At 31.1% G+C, this 23,580-nt stretch overlaps 3 protein-coding genes across 14 annotated transcripts in view; 1 reads left to right on the top strand and 2 right to left on the bottom strand.

The window, feature by feature from the left end:
* Positions 1-202: 202 nt before the first annotated feature.
* Positions 203-3,040, bottom strand: LOC105835783 (eukaryotic translation initiation factor 4E type 3). The gene is made up of 6 exons (XM_036285818.1): positions 2,803-3,040; positions 1,685-1,805; positions 1,070-1,177; positions 832-954; positions 653-752; positions 203-591 (listed from the first exon to the last, which is right to left on the bottom strand). The coding sequence occupies exons 1-6, from the start codon at positions 2,997-2,999 to the stop codon at positions 557-559; spliced, it is 684 nt and encodes a 227-aa protein (XP_036141711.1). The 5' UTR covers positions 3,000-3,040; the 3' UTR covers positions 203-556.
* Positions 3,041-4,929: 1,889 nt separating this feature from the next.
* On the top strand, positions 4,930-10,978 carry LOC105835779. Of its 3 annotated transcripts, none has more exons than XM_036285886.1 (7): positions 4,930-5,820; positions 6,918-7,170; positions 7,273-7,302; positions 8,617-8,810; positions 8,944-9,138; positions 9,275-9,517; positions 9,669-10,978. In XM_036285886.1, the coding sequence occupies exons 2-7, from the start codon at positions 6,966-6,968 to the stop codon at positions 9,828-9,830; spliced, it is 1,029 nt and encodes a 342-aa protein (XP_036141779.1). In that variant the 5' UTR covers positions 4,930-5,820; positions 6,918-6,965; the 3' UTR covers positions 9,831-10,978. The 3 variants fall into 3 exon arrangements, with proteins under 3 accessions (XP_036141779.1, XP_036141778.1, XP_012534778.1); XM_036285885.1 differs by having other exon boundaries at positions 4,930-6,242; XM_012679324.3 differs by having other exon boundaries at positions 4,930-6,831.
* Positions 10,979-11,840: 862 nt separating this feature from the next.
* LOC105835772 (growth hormone secretagogue receptor type 1) overlaps positions 11,841-23,580 on the bottom strand; it is a 40,788-nt gene continuing 29,048 nt past the window's right edge. For 8 of the 10 annotated variants that reach the window (XM_036285153.1, XM_036285150.1, XM_036285152.1 and 5 more), the window contains exons 7-8: positions 13,417-14,035; positions 12,359-12,490 (exon numbers count right to left, since the gene is read on the bottom strand). In XM_036285153.1, coding sequence (XP_036141046.1) covers positions 12,359-12,490; positions 13,417-14,035 — 751 coding nt within the window. Of the gene's footprint in view, positions 12,491-13,416; positions 14,036-14,078; positions 15,707-23,580 lie in introns of those variants that run through there. The other 2 variants (XM_036285144.1, XM_036285154.1) reach the window with 2 other exon arrangements.

Genomic DNA, 23,580 nt, shown 5'->3' with positions numbered 1-23,580 from the left:
CGCTCATAAAACACGCACAAATTAAAAAAAAAGAAACACTGTTTGCAAATTCCACCGACCTAATCAGTAATCAATCACCGCGTGTTTCTTGTGTGATTATAAAGATGCGAAGCCTTGTACGTGTCAAGGTGGAATGTTACTCGAAATGTTACGCGCTCTTACAAAAATATGTTCCTCTGAGAAGTATAAACACAAACGCGCACATAGTAAATATAAAAATATATTTCGCGTTTGTAAAACGGTTACAACAGCAATTCGATTCTGAAAGATATCGAATGTCCAGCGTGTAAACAACGCATCGAATAATGCGCATTTAAATAAAATTCACAAATAACAAACTTTTAAATCACATACGTTATATATAATGAATAACTCTCTTCCTCTCGACATATTCTTTGTGTTTTAAAGTTTCTAAAGAAGAGACTTTCGTTCATATTATTCAATAATACGAACATTGTAAATTTATATAAACATACCTTCGTTATTGTCTGTAATCTTATATACTTAATGGTTCAATATATATATATGTAATCTTCATCACAAAGTTGCTGCATATTTAATGTCTCCCGTACGCGTGATGAGACTTATGAGCTAAAAGAATAAACATTTTGTTTTATACTGGAAATTTTTCTAACGGAAGAATATTACTTACACTTATAAAACTCCCCCAGGAAGTTTATGTTAGGCACTAGAGAATGGACTTTGAGTAAAACCGTAGCTTTTGATACTAGGTCAGCGTTTATGTTCCAAATCTGAAAACATAATATATTTTCAATCCTGTCTGACTACAGACATTTAATTACGATGCTGTCTATCCGATTCACGACGTACTTGAATGAGATCCTCCCTGTCGCGAATAGATACTGTCACCCCGCAAATTTCATCGTCCTTAGCCACATCCGTGGCAAACTGCTCTCCAATAGCTGCAAGCACCACTTCTTTCCACACACGTTCCTGAAAACCAAACATTTGTTAGAAAAAAATTTTAGAATGTCATGAAAGCTTTAGACAGGAAAATAGGAAAATTACACAAAAGTTAATATGTGCATAAATGTATTGGAATACTTACGGTATCATTTTTATGGCACTTTAATCTCCAGGTTCCTCCCTTTTGATTCAGTTTGTCTTCCCACAAAGGGTATCTGTCGTCTCTCATTAAATGGTAACTATATTTAACCTGGCAACAAGAATACACAAAAAATTTAAAATTAAAAATGACAAGTTGTAAAATGGTAATTAATATAACGTATCATAATTAGATACTAAATTAAATATAATTAAACATTAAATATGGCATAGCATTTAAACACTGTCTATAATAATTCTACTTTACAAATGATAAAAAGTACATTCCACCAGGAAGTTTTTGCTACTAAAATGAAATATCATACATATATAAAGACAATAAAATTTTTTGTCCTAATTAATTTATTCACTTGCTAGACCTGTTATGTTAATAAAATAGAAAAATCCTGAGTAAATTTTTCTGTAGAAACATACAAACTTGCTGTTGCAATAGTTTGCAAGTTTATTTGCATTTCAATAAAATTTTAACAAATAAAAATAGTATTCTTAATTAAAATTGTTTTAATTTACTATAATAATTGACGAAATTAATATTAAAGATAGTATAAAATACTACACCAGCAAATTATTTTGTTTGTATACATATTCTTTATCGTACCTGCATATCTCCGGCATTTGGTATGTTATTGAAGACTGCCCAAAAAGTTTGCACGGTGTTTACGGTATAGATTTTCTGCAGGTTGTTTTTGTACTCCTCCGTGGTTGTGCCAGGGATGGCTCTATTAATTTAGCAATTGTTTCGAATTAGCAATGTATTCATGACAGGAGTAGTTTTCGTTCTCTCCAAGCTACAAGTATCTTCAAAATTCAATAAATGATAATAAGGAATCTCATTCAAAGTAGAAGTGACAAATTTGATAAATTATAGAATAATATTGATATTTTTAACTTTTAATTACATATATAAAGACATATGTAAAGAATAAAGTTTGATATAGTGATAGAAAACATTGTTTGGAACAGAAAAAATAATTAAATTATCAATAATTAAATAATTGTATCATAAATATAATTTTTTAATTACTTCTAATTATACAAATCCATTGATGTTTCAAAATTTCAGGGATATAATTTCTTTACGTTTCATGAAGCAAAAATAAAAAAGAAAACAAAAACTATTCTATTTTATGTATAAACCTCTGTCCACTTATATTTTATTCATACAATAATAACTGGCCATATCTATTCAACAATACGATTTTGTTTGAAAAAAATATCTAACAAGAAAAACACGCACACACAGTATTCCATCCAACATTATCTACAATTGATTTTGGAATATGCTGTATAATTAAATATATCAATTTTATTCTCTTTGTTCGCACGACAATAATGATAAATACTTTGTGGATGTATTATTCATTAACAGATATGAATGCACTTGTTTTCGATGACGTAACGGTGCTTCCAAGAACCGAAGCGAGCGTGACGTTGAATTTACGAAGGTGCACAATTCAAATTAATTTCCATCGCGCGTATTTGTACGGCGTTGAGCTATTTAAACAGCGGGAGATCAGTGATGGCGATCTCATCGACGTCGGATCGATTTTCTCCGACGGCGCTTTTCGCGCGGGCGTCACGTAAACGGACGTGCGGCGGCGTCAACGCGCGTCTTTGACAAGAGCGACGGCGATAAGATCGGGATGCACCGTCGCTCTTTGTCGGGATGCGTCGCACGAACAAGGAAGAAATCACCGCGAAAATTTCCCGTCTCACTTGTCGAGCCAGAAGGTCCACGATGTCTGCAACGGATTGCCGGGGTCCTCATCCTTCTGGATTGCGTTGACGGTCTCGTCCGACAGCACCGGCGTTTTCAACAGGTCCGCCGAGGAGGTGCCCTCCTTCGCTTCGCATTCCGCCGCGGCCATGTTCGAAAACGAACGGTGCAGCAGCGCTACAACGTCAAAAATCATGTGATGATCGCCGCTGCCGCTGCCGCCGCCGCCACTGCCGCCGTTGCCGCCGTCGATGATCGGCGAGACCCGATGACGTTTGTCCAATGAGGAAAAAAAGAAGGCAGAGACGTAACGACGAGACCGTCGGTACCGTCTCCGAGACGTTCGACCGGCGCGCCTCGACGTTCGTCGTGCTCATCGAACTCGCCTCGCGTTCAAATTAATTCAATTAATCTTTCGCGTCTCTTTACATTGAATTTCCCGCTTACGTAGAGCTCAAGTTCTTTTAAAGCTGTTGCTAATAAATCTTAATAAAGTGGAAGTTTTCTAGATTAATTAAAGTTTTTTGATCATCTTCAATTACTTAAGAGATATGTAAGTTTGTTAGGAAAATCAATATACGCGCGTTGCATTTTACATGAGGGAAAAAAGTGTTTGACATTTTTTTAATTTACGAAAGATTTTTTTAATAAATTTGATGTCAAATGCGCTCAAATTATACAACATCGAAGAAATATTATTTTAAAAAGATTACTTTTAGATTAAGCTGTGATTATCGAGATAATTGAAGAACGTTGACGTTATCGACTGTTTTTAGTCTACAGTAAAATAAAATTTTATAGAGATGTATAATGTAATCTAAGATGTAAAATGTATGTACGTATTTGTGAAATACGAAATAATTATAAATTCACAAATTAATTACGCTGCCTTACTGCTAAATATTCATGATCGAAACGGTCGATAATGTCAACGCTCTTCTGAGTTTCTAATGCTAATCAAACTTAATTAATATAAATTACTGATTCCAAGATTCGACACAACGACAATTTAAACATTAATAAATTTATGGCAGTTTGCTTTAACTATTGTAAAGTAATAATGTATAATAAATAACATTCTAATAAACAAGAAATGTTTTTCGTTTCCTATCTCTTCTCTCCTCGTATCGAATTAAATTCTCGATGCAACCACGCGAAAAATTCACGTGAAACGTTGATGAATTATCGTCGTTTAGCGTTTTCACATTCCTTCGTTTACTATCTAGAGTTTGAGTCTTTCGAGCTATCGCGTCTGCATAAATTGTTCACGTCACTGTACCAGGCAATACCTATTATGATAAGCAAATTGAAAAAAAAATGCTACTCTCCTTGAGTCATCGTTTATCATTATTGCAACGCACGCTAAGCTACACGGCGCGTTTTTCTTACATAAAGAAGTCCTCGTTCCTTATATTTTCGCTCTTAGCAGAGACTACACGCCGATATGTAATATTAGTGATATTCGTTAATGATAGATAAGTCGATCTATCTTGGGAAGAAGTTAATCTTTGTAATACAAGTTGACCTCAGCGTGTGGGGAAGATGCAGTGTATTGTTTTCGTAATTGCTAATAATGTGCCAGATATTACGTTCACATGTATGCAACTTTGTGATTTCATCTCGAACCACAGATATGTGAATACTTTTTGTAGTCCTCGAATTCTTTCTTGTTGTGCATAACAATAAAATTTCCTATTCCATAAAGTCCCGATATGATAAAAATAACCACGTTTTCTAATATCAAATTTTTTAGTTCAAATTTGTTTGAAAAAATTATAAAATATAAACGTTAACATGTTAACAATTCTTTCATAAGATAATATATAAATAATCATCTGTTTTCACACGTTTTTCTCTGAAGAAAAATCGATTGTTAAATTTTTCGAATGTGTCATTAACTTAACTAGCAAATATCAAATTCATTTTTGCTTAAAGAAGTATTAATTAACAGACATTAATTATTTGTTTCTTCTTCCCCCAACTAATTGAAATCTATAATTATATAATATTAATAAAAATACTGTAAATATACATATATTAGGAAAACATATAAATTTATTTGTATTCTGTAAATATTTTTTTCTCCAATTATATTAATAACATATTTTTATAGAAAGAAAAAAGGTTCGCGCATCAAATTCAAATTTAGAGTTTATAATACATAAAAATTCTATTACAAATTCAAATGGATTCGACATCTGTTATAACCAGCTGCCAATCGAACAACTTATCGAAGATTTAAATTAAACTCGTTTATTTTGAGACACCTTGTATAAGCACATATTCACACACACACACACACATGAACATATATATATAGATAGACTTGTTTCAAAGAGCATCTTCGAGCATCGATGCCGATTCGTAGTTGGGACACGGTAGCGAGCGGCGAGCCTTTCGCTTTTTCCGTATATATATTTCCTCTCGAATATGTCCGGAGGTGTCATCATTTGCGAGTGGACGTCGTTTCGTTCGTCATTGCTTCGCGAACCGTGACACGTCGCGCTCACGTATACGCCCAAAGCTAAATTTACTTCGCGTGTCGAAGCCGCGCGAGGCATTCTTCTGGTTTACCGTAGCTTCAGGCTTGTCGTATGCGTGTGTATATTGTGCCACAAAACGAGAAGTTCCTTGTGTATTGTTACTACGCGAGCGTTCCGTCGATCGATTTTGGAATTTAATCCTTTGACAGACTTGTGCCGCCTGACCGACGCGTGCAAAAAATTTGACAGAAGTACCCCCGACCGTCCGGAATGAATAGTGACTGACAATTCAATGGCAATCCTGGCAGGACGAACAAAACGGAGATTTCAAAAAACTGCAGCGAAAATATTTTGTGTTAATCTATTCGATAAAATCAGCAAACAATGTGGCTTAAAAGCACTTTAACCCATCCCGCGAAAAAGTTGTACATTATACTTTCGATTATGTGAAGTAAAGGCCGAAAGCGAACAATGGAGAGCCGCGAATAATGAGGATAATAATAATTCGAAAAGCACGCGGCGCTTTATTAAAATGTGAATAAAATCGTTGCGTAACTAATTTATTCATAGCTATATATAATATATGTTAACGGCAATGTTTGTATGTGTAATATTATCTTATATATGTGTATATAAAAACTTTAGCAATTTTATTTATTTGAATTAGATACTGAATTATTTTAAAGAATTGATATGATATCATCCGCCACCTACAGTTTATCTTTGGCTGATTTTCTCTTATCTCTAAGGTCCCATAATCGATTTTCATTATTATCTATTTCTATTCTCATTGTCATTATCGTAATCAAGAGATATGGTAGTGGCTCGCGCCAAGTGACCGAGTAGAGACCGACCGTGTACTTTACGGGAGTACGCGATTTGCAAGCACTCGAGATTATCTGAAAAAACGTTTACTGCCATCTTGGAATCAAAACATATTAAATTTCTACTACGTGGTTCGTATATACTTATGTTTGAAACTATAATACAGGAAAAAATATTTGTATAAATCATATGTTGTTTTATTGTATATAATAACGTACGATATTGGATTATGGATATTTTACGGATATTAATCTTCCGGTAGTTTGTCAGTTCAGAGTCTACACTTTCGCATTTATTTTTCAATTCTATTCGATTCTCGCCAAGGTTAAAAAACCTAATTTAAATTCTATACATAGATAGAACTGAATACTCTAATATAAGTCCGATAATTACCAGACCTATTATCGTATGTTCAGTAGTGCGCAACAGGTTTTAGATGCTTCATTCTATACATTCGTTCTACACCGTCGCATTTAATTCTATACAATCCGCTCTTCAATTTCACGTAATTATTACGAAGATCGACTGTTATATAAGAAAATAATTTGACGAAAATGAAATAATTTAAAATTTCGTCAAAGAAATGACATTACGGGAATCTCTTTCGATCAATCCTATATTTCAGCAGCACGTAAGAATGCTTATTTTTAGATTATCAAATGATAGTAAATAATTGCATCATTATCGGTGCTTTCTCTCGAACGAAAAGTTCGCGTCACGGTAAATGATATTTAAACGTTGACGATAAAAGCTGCGCTTAGACAGTAGATCCTCCAAACTCCCGTCAACGTTTTATTCGGTCGTAGGTACGTGGAAGAAACGACCTGGCATCGCTCTTGACACTTCTCTATGAGATGCCAGCTAACACGTATAATTACCAACCTGTATACAGGCGAATCTCAAATTTTTGCTCGCGTCGAAAGTGGATTTTCCTTATCGCGTTTCTCACTTCGTGTTTCGTTTTCGTCGTACTTCTCACAAAGCAACCGTCCATCGAGAATACCACGACAGAACGCGATACATACCTAGATGATGTACCCGCAGATCTGTATGAATCAGGTGAGAACCTTCCAAAGAACCTTTCAAACATAGTTCTTTTTTTCTTGTAAAAAAATAATTCTTTATAGTTCGTAATGGTAATAACAATACTTGCTGTTACAGTGTTGCACACATGGTACAACTTTTCTAACGGTAAGTTCCAACTGTTTGTAATTTTTCTTTAAATAATATTTAACAGATACATGACAGACGTTTTCATAATGTTTATCGCTTCAGCGAATGAGTTTTATTTATTTAGTATATTCAGGGTGCGTCAAAACTAAATTATGGCATATAACTATAATTAACGAAATGCGATTCAAATACAGAACATTCGTATCACATGACCAAAGATACTGCAGTAATGTTATTCTATATTTGAATTACGCAAACAACAATTTTGTATAATGAGAATAATACTGAGAATTGTGAACAATATGTTTAAAATGCAAAATAATAAATAAAAGCTGTCCATTCTAAATAAAATTTTCTAAATAAAATCTTGACGTTGACTGACGTTTAAAAATATAAAGATATATATACATATATCAAACTTATATTTGTGTATTATAATATAGAAGTATATTCATATTGTTTATATTTCGTTAATTAAATAAGAAATTAAATAAATTTAGTAGATTTTATATAAAAATGCGTAATGTTATATATTGCAAAATGTGTTTATTTATGTAACTATAATAAATACGTTGTATAAAACTGTTCTCTAAATTTTTTAGAGTAAAAATACAGCCATTATAATTTTTCGCGATTTTCCACTCCATAAGAGTTAAAATTCACTCCAATAGAATGAATTTTCCACTTCAATAAGAGTTATTTTTCGAGTAATTTTCCACTCCACTCCAATAAAAAATTCTCTATTAGAGTGAATTTTAACTCTTATTGAGGAAAACCACTTGAAAAATTGTAGTGGCAGTATTTTCAATCTAAGAAATTTATCACGCTTCTCAAGGAGTACATTTGATTATCGATAAACCGGATAATGACGTAATTTAGATATCGGACATTTCAACTATTTGCTCTAAGCTAGATAAGATATCTTTTATAAATTTGTAGATGTGTTTTCTTTAATATTATGTATATACAATATTGTTGCTGTTAAAATATTTTTACTGATAAATTATTATTCGAAAGATATAAATTTATTTCAGAAGAAATTTAAGTAGATTCACGCTTATTTTATTATTCGAATAAAAATAAAGATTTTAATGAAAATAATACAAGACTAATTCTTGATTTCTTTGTTTTGTTTAATATAAAATACATTTTGCATATTTTTTTTATACCAAATAGCAAAGCAATACATTTGTAACCGAATGTGTATTATAAGTGTATTATAAAAATAATATTTACATTCCGTGTAAATATTATAGCTTGCAATTCATATTTCTTCTAATCAAAATGTGTTTCTGAAAATATATAATTAATAATTAACAAATGACTATTTAGGTGAAAAATGGTACAACAAGAAGAACATATCTGCCTTGAGCCGGGAAGTTTTTCACGATTTATTAAATGATATTCGTCAAAATTGGATAATATGGAATCACGATTCGAAGAAATCATATGTGCTTCAAGATCCAAGTGTGGAAGATCCGTCGATGGGCCAATCAAAGGCAATAAGGGAAATTTTCAATGATAAGGTAATAAAATATAGCAGGAAATAAATTAATTTCATTTCGCACACGAATAAAATCGAATACACGATAATTTTGTATACTCGATTGATTCTTTGCGTATTAATAAATACCGAATTTGATTTATTGCTCCCGATAGAAAAATGGATTTTTCATAGAGTGCGGCGCGTACAACGGGGAAACGCGCAGCAACACGTTGTTTCTGGAGCGATTTAATGGATGGTCGGGTCTCTTGATAGAAGCGGATCCCATCAATTTCACGAAGATGCTGCAAAAAAATAGAAAGGCCTATCTCTCGCCGACGTGTATCAGTCTCACTAAGAGCCCTACGGTGGTAAGGATTAACGATCGATGATTTATCATTATTAAAGCCGAGACAGCGCTGTCGCGAAATCCTAGAATCAATTTTCGACATGGCAAATTAGATTGATGCTAAGTAAATTCTGAAACTAAGTCTCTCGAAATTGCAGATGTCCTTTCTCATGGCCAGAAACGTGGGTCGTCTGCATGAGCCCGAAAACAAGACGGAGACTGCACCCACGAACACGGCCGATGTGGTTTACACGGGCGAACACGTCCGCGTGCAGTGCCTCCCGTTGAAACTCTACACCGCCGCGTTGGGAGTCAAAATAATCGATTATTTCAGTCTCGACATTGAAGGCAACGAGATCGACGTATTAGAAACGATACCGTTCAACGAGGTGGATATAAAGGTATGACGCGTATACCTTGATCAATTCTGCACCGCGTCCGCGATTTGCGCGGCTAATCGCTCGCAGTAATTGCGTTCGCGTGTCTCTTGCTTTCCCGGAAGCGGAGCATAATAATTTCTATGGCACGATGATCACTCGATATACGTTTCAGACCCTTTCTGTGGAGTACATACATAATGCAAAGGGGAAAAAATACCTGATTGATATGATGGAACGCAGAGGATACTACGTTTACAGTTTCGTGACGCATTCGGACAATTTGGCGAACGATATCATTTTTGTTAAACGCAATATGACGAGAGAATACAGGTAGATGGAGAGACACGGTAGTGGCTCGCGCCAAGTAAACGCGCAGCGCGATTGTATACACGAAAACTATTAATCTGAGAATGTGATATTATAATGTAAGGGACTTGCGAGGAGTCGACTCCGCTCGAGCGTGTGATGAGAAAGCGTGTTTTCCTCGCATTGCCTATTCTATTATCTGTTAATGTATTGTATTATTGCTTCTTATTTATTGCTGTATTGTCGATTTATCTTGTGACGGGCTAAACGGAATTTCTGCCCTGCTACAAGGAATAGGCCGAATTTGAAGATATAAGGTTGGTCCCACGGCGAATAATCGAGCATTCCGAGAAAAGTATATATTGACTGGCAATGCGAACGGCGACTCTGTACGAAAAGAATAAACGAGATTATACGAAACAGTGGGACATATTCTTCCTATCATTCAATCCTCGTACCCTCACAAGCGCGCGTGGTTTAACAATAATAATAATTTTCCTAAATAATTATTCTAATAATATCTAACGTTTAAATATTATTAGAATTATTTAATAATAATCTTTTTGACGTACTAGTCATAATTATAGTTGATTGAATCTGTCGAGAAAATAATGTATTGTACGAATAAATATTTTAAATTGTTAATGAAAACATTCTTTGTATTATACAAGATATTTACAAAACCATATTTTTTTAATAAACTAAAATGCATCTTTCTCCATTTACAATCTATGTTTCTATAGAAAAACGTATGACAAATCGCACACAACGACGTTTAGCTTATAATAATTTAACAATAAATTAATAATTATAAATAAGAAGAAATAAATATAGTTGTGCAATCGAGAATTTGTGATCGTACACGACACATTGTACTCTCATTTGATAGAAATTAATAGCATTTTTTTTTTCAATTACAATTCTCTCGAAATTTTCTATAATTAATTTATTAATAAATGCCTATTAATAATATATTGTGACCTTTTCGAAGAAAATTAATTTTTTCAAATTGCGAGAGAATTGTTAACATACGAATGTACATATTATTGGAGATAATATTAATTTGTATTAACTAAAAGAACTCATATATTTGATCAGAATTCATGCGTTTTCTCTCAATTCTTATTAAATAATTTTTTAATAAAATAGATCATTTCTCTCGTGCGAATATTTATTCAGAAAATTAATTGAATGATTACCTAGTATAGAAAATTCAGCAAATTCAATTAAAAATCAAATATCTACTAAATTTTAAATAAGTTTATTTTTAGTAAATAGTTTATTCAAATTTTAATTATTAATTTCATAAAATTTATTTTTAAAAATATTTTATATTGATGGTTCATAATGAAGTTTTATAAAGAATTATTTTTTATTATAAGAATGTATTATTGAGAGAAAATAATAAATTTCTGAGTTGCTTTGTAATCTCTTGTAATTGTTTACAAAATTTTGCAAATTTTATTTTTTTTAATATGATAATGTACATACATGTTTGTACGAAGTTTATTCAGTAGAGAATAAATGAACATCAATTAAACATATTTAAGTTAGACATCTCTTACATATATTCATATTTCATTTATATTTATGTATATTTTTAAACCTAATCATGTTCGGATGTCGTTAAATAATATCTCTATTCTACACATATTATAGCAGAATTGACTTAACATATTAAATATCATGTAGATATTAATATTTTCTGTAATATTTGATATAAACATAATTTTGATAATTTATTTACAAATTTGCTGGTATCAAATTTTAATATTCCTATAATTATTAAATAGATATTAATTAATTTTATTAATAACTTATTGTTATATAAACATAATGTATAAAATTGACAAAGTTATCTTATAAAATATTAATTAAATCTTATTAAATATTAAATCGTAATAAATTTTCATTAGTATATATTAAATATATCTTCATTGATATTAAAAACTTGAACAATTTTACATAAAATAATATAACAATAATTAAATGATAATAATACAATATATACAAATAACGAAGATTTAATTAAAAATAAGTATAGTTTTTACATTAGTATTATTGTAACAAATTCTTATAATTCTAGTAATAAATAACGAAATAAATTATTGCAAAAAATTACGCGTTAAATTTTATTAAAACATATTTATTTAAAAGAGACGGTACTAATTGTAAGAGTACAGTTAATTTCCTTTGAAGAGATTATGCTGTGTTCAATAAATTATATTATCTTTAACTCGACAATAAAATACTAATCATAACATATTTGTATCAGTCTTACTTTATAAAAAAGATAATTGATGTTAAAAAATAAAAATTTTTTATAACGTTTTTTATATTAGGTGTTTCTCATAACAATCGCATAGAAGCTTCTTAATTCTTCAAATACTTCACACAAGATTTGATACTTGGCATTGTACGTGTTAGGTTTACAAAGAAATTATACTTCCCATCTAACTATTGTGTCCTTAAAAAGTATTTCTTTTCAGATGCCAGCATCATAGAAAATACCTACCATACGTACCACATTCAATAACAAGATGTGCCGTTTAAAATTCAATTAATTTCTGATCTATGTACAAAACTTGCAATTTCGTTTTCGTTTTTGTGCCGACTTTTAACAATATCTTGCTTCTGTCGTCGGATTTTGTCGCTGATTCCATTGGTGGAATAGCGAAATTCTGATCCCTAAAATATAACAGAACAATCTCAATGTTAATTAACGCAAAAAAAGCAAAAAGCACTAAAAATAAACCCGCCATTTGTAGTTTCGCTTCATATCCGGATATCTCTCATCTACATATTTGCTTAATGGAATCTATATTAAATTTATCACGATTAAAGCGTTTATGAACAAAAGATTAGCATTTGCTAAAAACTGTCTTATTATTTTTAAGCAAGTTTCTTGGAAGAACTGTTTCTACTTACCATCTATGTAATTTACATGAAAATGCCACAAATATATAACGTATCACGTATAAAATCGAAAAACTAAAATTATCGTAATTTTTACATATTCAGGTCTAATACAATTATTGTAATTAATACTCTATTCTCATTTGGATTTACAAATGTCTAAGTTAACATTGATATAATAACATTTAGTAAACATTCAGTTAACAGTTATTTCTTAACAAATGCTACAAAACATTTAAACATTTTATATTTAATTATTATATTTATTTATATTTAAATATTAACAAATAATTATTTTTACTTAATTATCCAGTCATTTAGAAATCCTGGAATAGTTAATTCCATCATAAACATAAAGAGATAGCTATAGTACGTATATAGAAAGCAAGAGAACAAATCAGCACAATTTGTTGATCTGTGAAATTTTGAACAAACTACACTTGATAAATTGATCATTGTATTAGAATAATCAATAAAAATATTTAATTACCCGGATAAAGTGTGATAAAAAAATTCACTAATAATTCTATAGAATAATATAAAAATGAAAGAAATATAATTAGCATAGAATGGACAAATGAAATCAGGGATTAAACGTAACTCTCTTGCTTCTTCTTAACAATATTTCCTGTTACGACGGTTGTGAGTAAAGGCAATTTAATTTGTTTGTCTGCGGACGAATGGTCGTTGCATGGTACCTTCACGTTGCAGCTCCTGTTGCTGCTGTGTCTTCGCCAAAAGTCCGAGTGACTGCTGCTGCAATTAGTCGAGCCGGTCGTGTAAGTGCCCGTACGTTCCGACGACGTTTTCTTCTTCTTCCTTTTGATGGATCCTAGGCCGCACAATTTGAGAAAACCCTCCCTAAATTTAGTCGACATAAGATTATAAAGGATCGGATTAATCGCCGAGTTCAGATACAGCATAACCCTGCTGAAGTACAGGAGGCTATAGTAGCCCTCTATGCCGAGCGAAATGACCATTTTGGGCGGCACGATGAAAATCCAAAGGGTGAAGGCTCTGAAGGGTAGCAAACACAGGAAGAAGCACAGCACCACCGTGGCCAGCATCATAACCACCTGTTTGCGATACTTGAGCAGATTGTTTGCCGGTCCGCGGCTTATCGCCGGATTTGCCATCAGGTGTCTGGCGATCACCGTGTATAGAACTATTAGGATCAGCAAAGGAATCACGAAGAACACGAGGATCGTCGCCAGGATGTAGCCCGTCATCCAGGTCATCAAAGCCTGGGTTGAACAAGTAGGTATGTACGTACCATCGTTCTCTTCTATCTCGTAGGTTACCATAAGCAGTGTGGGACTAGAACGTGTTAAAAAAAAAAAAAACAGAGATCGATTATTGGGAGTACGCGCGTACGTTTATTGTGTAGCGAAACTCCAGTAAATTACCATAATGTGAATGCTGTCTGGCACATAGCGTTACAAGAATTTCTAATATAAATATAATAACTTGCAAAAAATATCTTAGCGCAAATGAATTTCTGTTATGCAAAATTATATACTCAGCAAATACAGCATTAACAATTAACTTAAAATATTTATAAACAATAAAAAAAGCTGCAAGAGGCGAATATTAAAATCAATTGACATAGAATGTTCACGATAATTTCATATACCTTTGCGCAAAAAAAAAGAACTACTCATATGACATTTGATACGGATTGATATCTATTTCCTTCATATTTATTTAATCGTCTGCAATACTGATAATGAGATCACACCATTTAATCTTTCCGAGCGCATTCGCTCATTCGATTCCTAACCGTAATTTTCAGGAAAGTTTGTAAAGTTTACTATCTTACAGAAAGTCAAAAGTTTTCTCGTACAAGTCTCCAATCTTTCACACACAACACCTTGCTTCTCTTTGTTCGACTTTAAACTTCTTTCAATAAATTTAGTACAACAGTAGAAATATAAATCCTCGTTTCTTCTACTTAAAATCATTTTTCGATATCTTCACTTTCTTTTATTTTTAAGTATTGTCCATCATTCGTACATTTCTTGCTTTAGTAAATATATATACATATATGTATATATAACATTTTCCAATATTTCCATAATTTTTTATAGCAAGCATAATCTTTCAACATCTTCATATCCTTTTGCATTGCTCACATTTTATTACTTTTCACTTTTAAAGATTATATCACATTGAGCATTCTCCGGTTTTGGAAGAAATGCATTTATTATAATGCTAAATATTCAATCTAATATTCTAATTGTAACTAATACGTCATTGATCGGTCATTTCTTTGTACACATATTAGGAATTGCGAATCACAGGCACCTCACCATGTCACAATATTCGATATCGTTCGTTTATAAAAAGTTCTCTTCCTGATTTGAGTTCTCCTGCTGATTCGTCATGATTCTTCTCGTGCCGATGACCGTGCTCCTATGCGTGATCCTCTCGCCTTTAAAGCCGCACAGCTTCAGAAAACCTCGCCTAAATTTACTGCTCATTAAATTGTACAGTATCGGATTGCCGGCGCTATTCAGATAGAACATGATCCTGCAGAAGTTCAGCAGACAGATGAACGTGTCGTAATCAAGCGCGGCTATCTGTTCGGCTGGCGCTATGACGATGTAGAAGATGAGGAGCCGATAGGGTGACAGGCACATGAAGAAGCTCACAACTACCGTCAACAGCATGTACACCACCTGCCTTCTAGCCCGGCTGTGATACGAGTCGCTGGTGCCGCCGGACGTCCTCGACGAGTCGCGGATCAGGTGACTCACGATAAATGAATACAGTACCACAAGTATCACGAATGGTGCGACGAAGAAGAGCAAGACCAGCAGCAGGAAAAACGTCACGCTGGCGACGGTGTCGGCCTGCGTCAGGCACACCGGCACGCGATTCACCTGATTCGCCACCTGCTGATCTTTCCCGACGTTAGCAACGACATCGTGCGCAATGCCGTGACTCGTCATCCTCATTTCGCGATACTGCGATACCCAGATCATCGGGCTGCAATCAATCGGAAAAAAAAAACAAACAAAAACGTATTTTTTTTTTAATTTCATCTTTGCTTCTGCGACGAAACTGCGACTTCGGCGAAATCGACTCGCGGTAACAAGCGGACAGAAAAAGAAGGCAGTAAAGCAAACGGAGTTTACTCGATGTTTGATTGCTTTATGGTTCAATAGTTTCAAGAACAGCTCAGAGTGGAAATGCTCTTCGCGAGGATAGATCGAGAGTACGACGTAGGTTGATGAGATAAAGACAGATTGCAGTTTGTGTGATATATTGATGATATATCGTATGTACTGAGTCAAGACGTGCTTAAGTGGTTTCCCTAAACTTAATAACGCGTCGTAACTTAGTAAAGACAGATGCGCATGAGAAAGCTTTGTAAACTACTGTTCGCCTTGTTAATTCAATAATTATACATTGTATAATTTATAACTTAATAATAATTTTATTCTGCGGGTATTCATATAAGTTACATCCATTCTCAAGAGTCCGGCATTAGTCTAATAAGTCGTAATAGAATTTATTGTTAAACAAATAAGTGAGTATAAAAAACAGAAAACTTTTATTTCTTAAATTAAATTTAAGCTTAAAATGTTTAAAATGTTCTATCGATGTGTAGCCTTCATTTTTAGAGCAGTTGTCAGCAAAAATAGTTATAATTTTTTAACTCAGAGATTGGATAAATCTGGAACTTCAAGATTTTTATTTTATCGGTATCAATGTACTTTTATTTAAAGCAAGTGTCAATATAAATTTGTCTTCTTTCTCCGACAGCTTTAAAAATGTATCTTTACTAATTTTACCTTTCTTTTTTCTTTTTTTATCACAAACAGTCTTAAATATTGTGTCACAGAATTGTATTTTGTATATCTATGTGTGTGTGTGTGTTATAAAAGTAAATGTAAAGGCTAAATTCATTACTTGCCCAATTAAAACACAGTTTTCTAAATAGACATTTTTATGTCACTCTGATAAAGTTAGCACAAACTGCGTTATAATACGTATTATCTATCTAAAAAAGGATTTTTCTACGAAAACAACATTTCATTACATGTAAGTATGAAGTTTATTGTCGCACAGGAAAAGCTATTTTCTCGGATGATTTATTGTTAATGATTATTCTAACATTAAGTTTAATATTGTTCTAATATTGTTCTAGTGTGAATGTTATATATCTGAATAAAATTAAAGGCTTAACTTAAGGTCAACAATTTTATTATAAACTCAATCTAGAATTAAAATTACTACCAACATAGATTATTAATTTACATATTCTGATGTACATATAATTATTTCAGCAAAGTAATATAAAATAATATTTTGTATAATATGTTCTTCTTAAAATATTTGTTTATTAATTTATTTATTTAAAATAGTTTATTATTGACAGCTAAATAATAATGTGTTTTTTTAGTTACATTTAAAAGATATCTAAAAACTATTCAAATTAAAATCAAAAATTGCTGTCAGAATTTCTATTAGCAAATTTAATTTTTACAAAATTTATTGTAGATTAAGTGAAAAAGAACTATATTTATACTTTTAAAATTTACAAATATGTCCACTTAACAATTACAAAATATTAAGGTTTATTCAAATAATTTTCTTTATAAAATTATAAAGTGTTAGAAAAGTTGTTGTCCTTCATCACACTTTATAAAAACTATGGACGAGTAAGGAGTGTCTCCGATGATTATTTTCCCACGCCGCGAAACAGAATATCGTGCTTTTTTCTTGCTCTAGCACTTTATACGAGCACTTTATACGGAATCGAACTCGGTTTTTGCGCGTGAACGAATAGAACAAGATCGAGTTTCCTCAAATGCTTGGTGAAATGTGATTTCGATAATTGCGTACCACCATTTATCTTGACGCGCTTTGCACCTTGACGCGTAAAGACCGTGATCTTTTTAATATTTTACTAGAAAATGTAGTAGTAACGGATACTAGCATTAAAGCTTTGTTTGACCGGTTTGTCTAATATAAATATACAATTGAAAATCTCCTTGTTATAATTTAAAATATATGACACTTATTATAGATCATATTTGTACACATTTCAAAATACAAAAAATTATTTTTTTTTTCATTTTTATTTAAAAAATAGTAACAGAAGTCTGTCAGTATAACTTTTAATCATATTTTAAATTTTTTTTAAATAATAAATATTATTATATTATTCCCTAAACAGAATATTTGACAAATAATAGATAAATCATTAAATAAACGAAAAAGAAACAAGAGTCCATAAAGAAACAACTATATTGCGTATGTGTTTTTATATATTCTAAGTTTAATTAATTACATGTTCAGATCTGGAATTAATAATCAATCATTAAGACATTAACTTATGGGTCAAGAACGAGAAGGGAGAACTAGGAAATTTCGAAACAGTTACATGTCATCCTGTCGAAACGCGCATTTACTCGTTCCGTATAAGATCGAAAAACTTATTTCAAAGTGATCCATCATTGCATTATGCAGTTGTTCACGTTCAGCGACACGAAATATTCTACTATAACTTTTCAGATCTTATTCAGAAACAGTAAAAATATTTGCTCTATTACAGCTATTCTAGCTGTTACAAATATAGTTGTTAATGGAGTTTGCGATTATCGTACAAAAATATTTTTGAGCACAATAGAAACTCCATATTCGCAAAGATTATATGTTACGAATTCATTGTAAACATAGAGAAAAGAAACATAGAAATATTAAAGTTTATAGAAAATATATGGAAAAAGTATTTTTTTATTTTTCATATCTTTGCCCCCTTTAGATATTTTATCATCAGTATTTTAAACTATGTGATTATTACATGACAATACAGTCATAACAAACACATTATAAATTTAATAAAAAAAATATATAATAAAATATAAATATATAAATATTTCTGCAATTAATATAACTTTATGTATACTTGTAAACTTTTTTGTAATTATAATTTTCTGTACTTATACTTCTGTACTGCATATATGAGGAATATTGCAAGCAATCAAATCAGCAAAAAAAAAGGTTAAAGTAGTCATTTATAAATTATAAACTATAAGGAAGATTTCTTGCACAAGTTAAAAAGAATAAAATTAAATAAAGTTATATTCAGTTAATTTTAACTTCATACTTTAAAAGTTTTAATTAAAGATTCATAAAAGATACTTGAAAAGATAATGTTACAAATTATAAAGTTGTGACAACTCTCTTTGTTATTTTTAATAAGAAAACATTAATTTTTTTTCAAATTAATTAGAAAAGACAAATTATGATATAGCCTATATATGTTTACAAACAATTATGCATTAAAAAATTTAACGTAAAATATACATAATATTTTATCATATATATTATTATATTAATACAAAAAATCTCTATAAAAAATCTCTATAAAAAAATTCTGATTTTTTAGCTGCAGATTTTAAAATTATTTTTGCATGAAGATCTCTCGAGGATGCAGAAGTGTTTTCGGACTATTTCGACGTATAAGTGGAACGGAAACGAAAATCAGAGAAAATAAACGCGAATGTATTTAACGCAGGTTTTTATGGGTTTACAATAAGCCCCCCGGCTTTAATTTGCATTTCCGATCTTATTACTTACTGCAACGTATAAAAAGAAAATAAAGTTTCGTGAATTTGTCTACATTTTATTTCACCGAAAAATTACACGTGCAAGAATTACGCTTCAGATTTCCACAGTAAAATAATGTTTTGAGCATACATTAAATATTTTTCGCATGCCGGAATCGGATATTAAAAGGAACAATTAATTTGTTCAAGTATTTCTCGTTTTACATAATAGCTACAGTAGTAATTAGTTTAGGAATGCTAACACTGTCACTATTGCTAACACTATCATCTTTTCCATTTGCTACGTAACAAGCTTTTCAGCTGCTGCACGAGCACTTTTAATCCCCACAATTCATTGCAAGCTCTTCATCTCTTTCGCCATCAATAACATCGTGTTGCAACGATTCCAAAATTACAATTCGAAAACGTGCTGCTAGCTTGAAAAACGTCGAGTTTTGAACGGATTAGAAAGATTCACATGACTGCATTTCGATCCCTCTCTCGAATAATACGATTATCTACTTTTCTTAAGAATTTCGAACTATGTCGACTAAATCCTTTTGTAAGCTGTGGGGCCTCGGAGACATTAGTCCGGATACTCCTTCATTGTCCTAATTTCAAATGTTTACACGGCAGAATTCATAATTAGAACTTGAATTTTAGAAATAAAAGTGTTAACAAACACAAGTGTTTATTTTGCTAATACATTTCTATACATACATGTAAAGAAATCATTAAATTTATAATATACGGTATATACTTTAGTTTCTAATTTCTTTCTCAGAGAATAGTATATAATTTTCAAAAATCGAAATAAGGAATATCTTTATGTAGGTAAGTATACATCTAGTGTATAATATTTCAATCTTGTTACAGAAACTAGAAACGGATACTTTTACAATATGCATACGTGAAAAAATAAACACGTCTTATACTGTTTCGTGTGAAATATACGAATAAGAAGTATTAATAAATACGACGAAGAACACACATGAGGAACATGAGTCGTCTTTAAACTTAATACACTAGATTGTGGTTTCGCTTACTGTCATGTAATACAATTTGTAACGTAATTCAATTTACTTCTTGTTTTGCTATCAAAGCCCTGATTGTTGAAAGCGCTTAAGCTGTATTTGAAAGGAGAAATACCATATGCGAGTTGCTGTTTTACTTTGATGTAATCAGTACTAATTGCATAATATACTTCGTAAACTGCAATTAAAATATTTTTCACAGTAATGCTGATTAGAAACAATTCAGAGAACAAAATAATTCCTAAATACAAGTTTTTACCATGCCATCAATTAATTTATCGATATATCAAATTCACTCTATTTATTGCACATATTATATAATATTATTTATGCATGTGTAATCATGATATTAGATTTTATATATATTGTGTATGTATATAATACAAAAATATAAATTACAAATATAAAATAATTTAAAAAATTAATAAAATTAATAAATAATACATGTAAAATAATTTTTTATCAATTTAAAATTTAATTTTTTAATAGAAACAATAAGACTTCTAGCATTTTCTAGTAATTAATTAAAAGTTATATAATTAAAAAAAGTGACTAATCAAATTTCTTAAATGGTATTACTTTGTCATTTAATATTCTTTAATTAACTTTAAGATAAACAAATGTTATTTAAATTGACCAAAATAATCGTGGTTAAATATTTGATAGTCTAAGAATAACTTTGTAGAGAGGAGAATCAGAGTAATAAAATCTTAAATAAACAAAGCTTCCAATTCTCTTTCTACTTTTCTCTCTCTCTCTCTCTCTCGTCTACTAAGTTAATCTTCTGGAACATTTAAGATATAATTTTAGTAATATCATGAAGTTTGCTCAGGGCGCAGCCCCCTGTTACAAGCGGCTATAAACTAGGTTCTTTGCGATCGACTGAGAGACGTCTATGTTTAACGCGTATATATGGCATATATACAGACTCCTGCGAGAAACTAGTTTAGTGCGATATCACTTTTATGACGCGTATGTGCGTCCTACCGCAACGTGTGTTACATCAGGGTGAAACGCGAGTGTGAGAATGGCATATAGATCCGCTAGACTTTATGAAGTAAAAATCAAATCTGTCTATCCTTTTTCGACCGGCCACATCTATCGCATATGGAGCGAAAATCGAATTTGTCCATCCTCTTTTAGGTATCTTTCTATCGTCTTTTTTTTAAAAAAAAAAAGGATAAATTCGTAGTTATTTTGAAAAATTCATTTAACGTCACAAGTAAATCTATTTACAAGTTCAATTTGAAACATACCTAAATATTCTATTTTTCTTGCAAAATCTCTCGTTTCTATTATCTAAGGTTCTATTTTATTTTTATACAGTTTTTAAATTAAAAAAAAATTTTTTGAAATATTTTTTGAGAGAGAAAGAGAGAAAGAGATAATAAGTGAAAATGAGTGAGAAAAGAAAACGCATATTAAAAAAATATTAACATATTTAATTGTTTTTAATTATATAATTGTTTTAATTATATTTTAATAACAAACAAAATTACATTATAAATTGCATAAAATGGTTTGTGTCAAAATTATTTTTTATTATTTAATATAATAAACGCTATTTAATGTTTTTAATTAATAAATTAATAAAAGAATTTTGATTTTGCCTAAAATTAAAAAGCAGTATTAGCTTTTATTGTCTAATTTTATTGTGTAATAATATTTTATATGCATAATATTCTGAAATTCTCTCTCTCTCTCTCTCTCTCTCTATATATATATATATATATATATATATATATATATAATTTTGTAATTTGTAATAAATATTTAAATCTTCTAAAAGATAAAAGATACAAAATTTGCATCCATATGTCATTTCTATTCAGCACAAAAGATTACATATAAATGTCAAGAAGAAGTCGTCATGAGAAGGAGTCATTATGTAGCAAGAAAGTTTTCACTTCAAATATAATATCGCGAACATATGCTCAAGACATGCATTATGCATGACACGTGTTCGAATAACGATATACGTCGTTCACACATTTTCATAAGAAATGTTTACACACGATACTTTTCTTATGCACGGTATTCTGCAATCTTACGGAAGTGTAGACATGTATCTGCTTTCATCACGGGGCATTTCGACATAAGAGAAAAATGTACTTGTGCCTGGAGTTACCGAGCAAAAGCTCTGTCTCTTTTTCTCTTTTCTCATTTTTGGTTAAAATGCATTCCAAGAGAAAGCACGTGACTTCATATAATCAATATCGCACCAATAATTTCAGTCCTACAGATAATAATATGAAATACTTTCAACTTGTATTGCACATGTTGTTATCTAAAATATATGATTCATATATTCATCTAATGCCACGTTATAATTTAAAAACCTTAATATTTTAGTATTAAATTTTATTTTAAATTATATTCTTCTTCTTTGTGTCTAAATTAAATTAAATTTTAAAGTTAAATTTTAAAGATAAAATTACTTAAAATTACAACGTATGTTAGAGTTAATTAAAACAGACAGAAACGAAAGTAATCAGTTAAACAAAATCTTGTCAACTATCAACGCTTCTGTAATTTCCATATAATTTATTAAAAAGCCTTTAATTATCATAAATAATTAATGTTATTTATCTACATCTTTCAAGATAATACGATTTTCAGGAAATATATGGCGGCCTTAATTAAAATCTATTTTTGTCAGACGTATGATCGATGATCTTCTAGTCGTATGTCTTCCTAACGAATTAAATACGAATTATTCCACACATTTTCCGTGTGATTATTTACGCATATTAGTTACTTTCATGCTTAGAAAAAAAAACATAATAATCGCGTGCATTTTACGCGATGGATATCAAACGGCACCCTCCTTGAATGAACTTGGCGGGGATCCCTTTTACGAGGGGAATTGCGACAAGGACACAATTGAGCACTCGCGGATATTGACAAAGTTCCTTCATTCATAACGCTGGTTTAAATGCATTGATCCGAGATAAAAGCATCCTGAGGTGAGCAAGGGTCTCGTACGTTTCTGCTCTACTGATTTTTCTTTTTTATGCTAACGCTATCGCTCGTCCCCTCGGTGCACTTTTTCTAGATGTGCCGGAGTATTGGTATTACGATAAGCCCGGATTTCAATCTTCTCGACGCGATATGTTAGACCTTAAAGGGAGGTTTGTCGGTACGTCAAATTTTAATATTCTTATAAGAAAGTCTAATATTGCAGTATCGGAGTTTAGAAGATAGTTTAGAAACTAAAGTTTAGAGTAATGTAAATTCATGCCAATGTCGCGAAAATCCATCTAAATTT

Source organism: Monomorium pharaonis, chromosome 4 (assembly GCF_013373865.1).
Source record: "Monomorium pharaonis isolate MP-MQ-018 chromosome 4, ASM1337386v2, whole genome shotgun sequence".
In the NCBI taxonomy this organism is placed as follows: domain Eukaryota; kingdom Metazoa; phylum Arthropoda; class Insecta; order Hymenoptera; family Formicidae; genus Monomorium; species Monomorium pharaonis.
The sequence above is the reverse complement of the archived record's forward strand: the minus strand, read 5'-3'. Positions and strand labels throughout refer to the sequence as shown.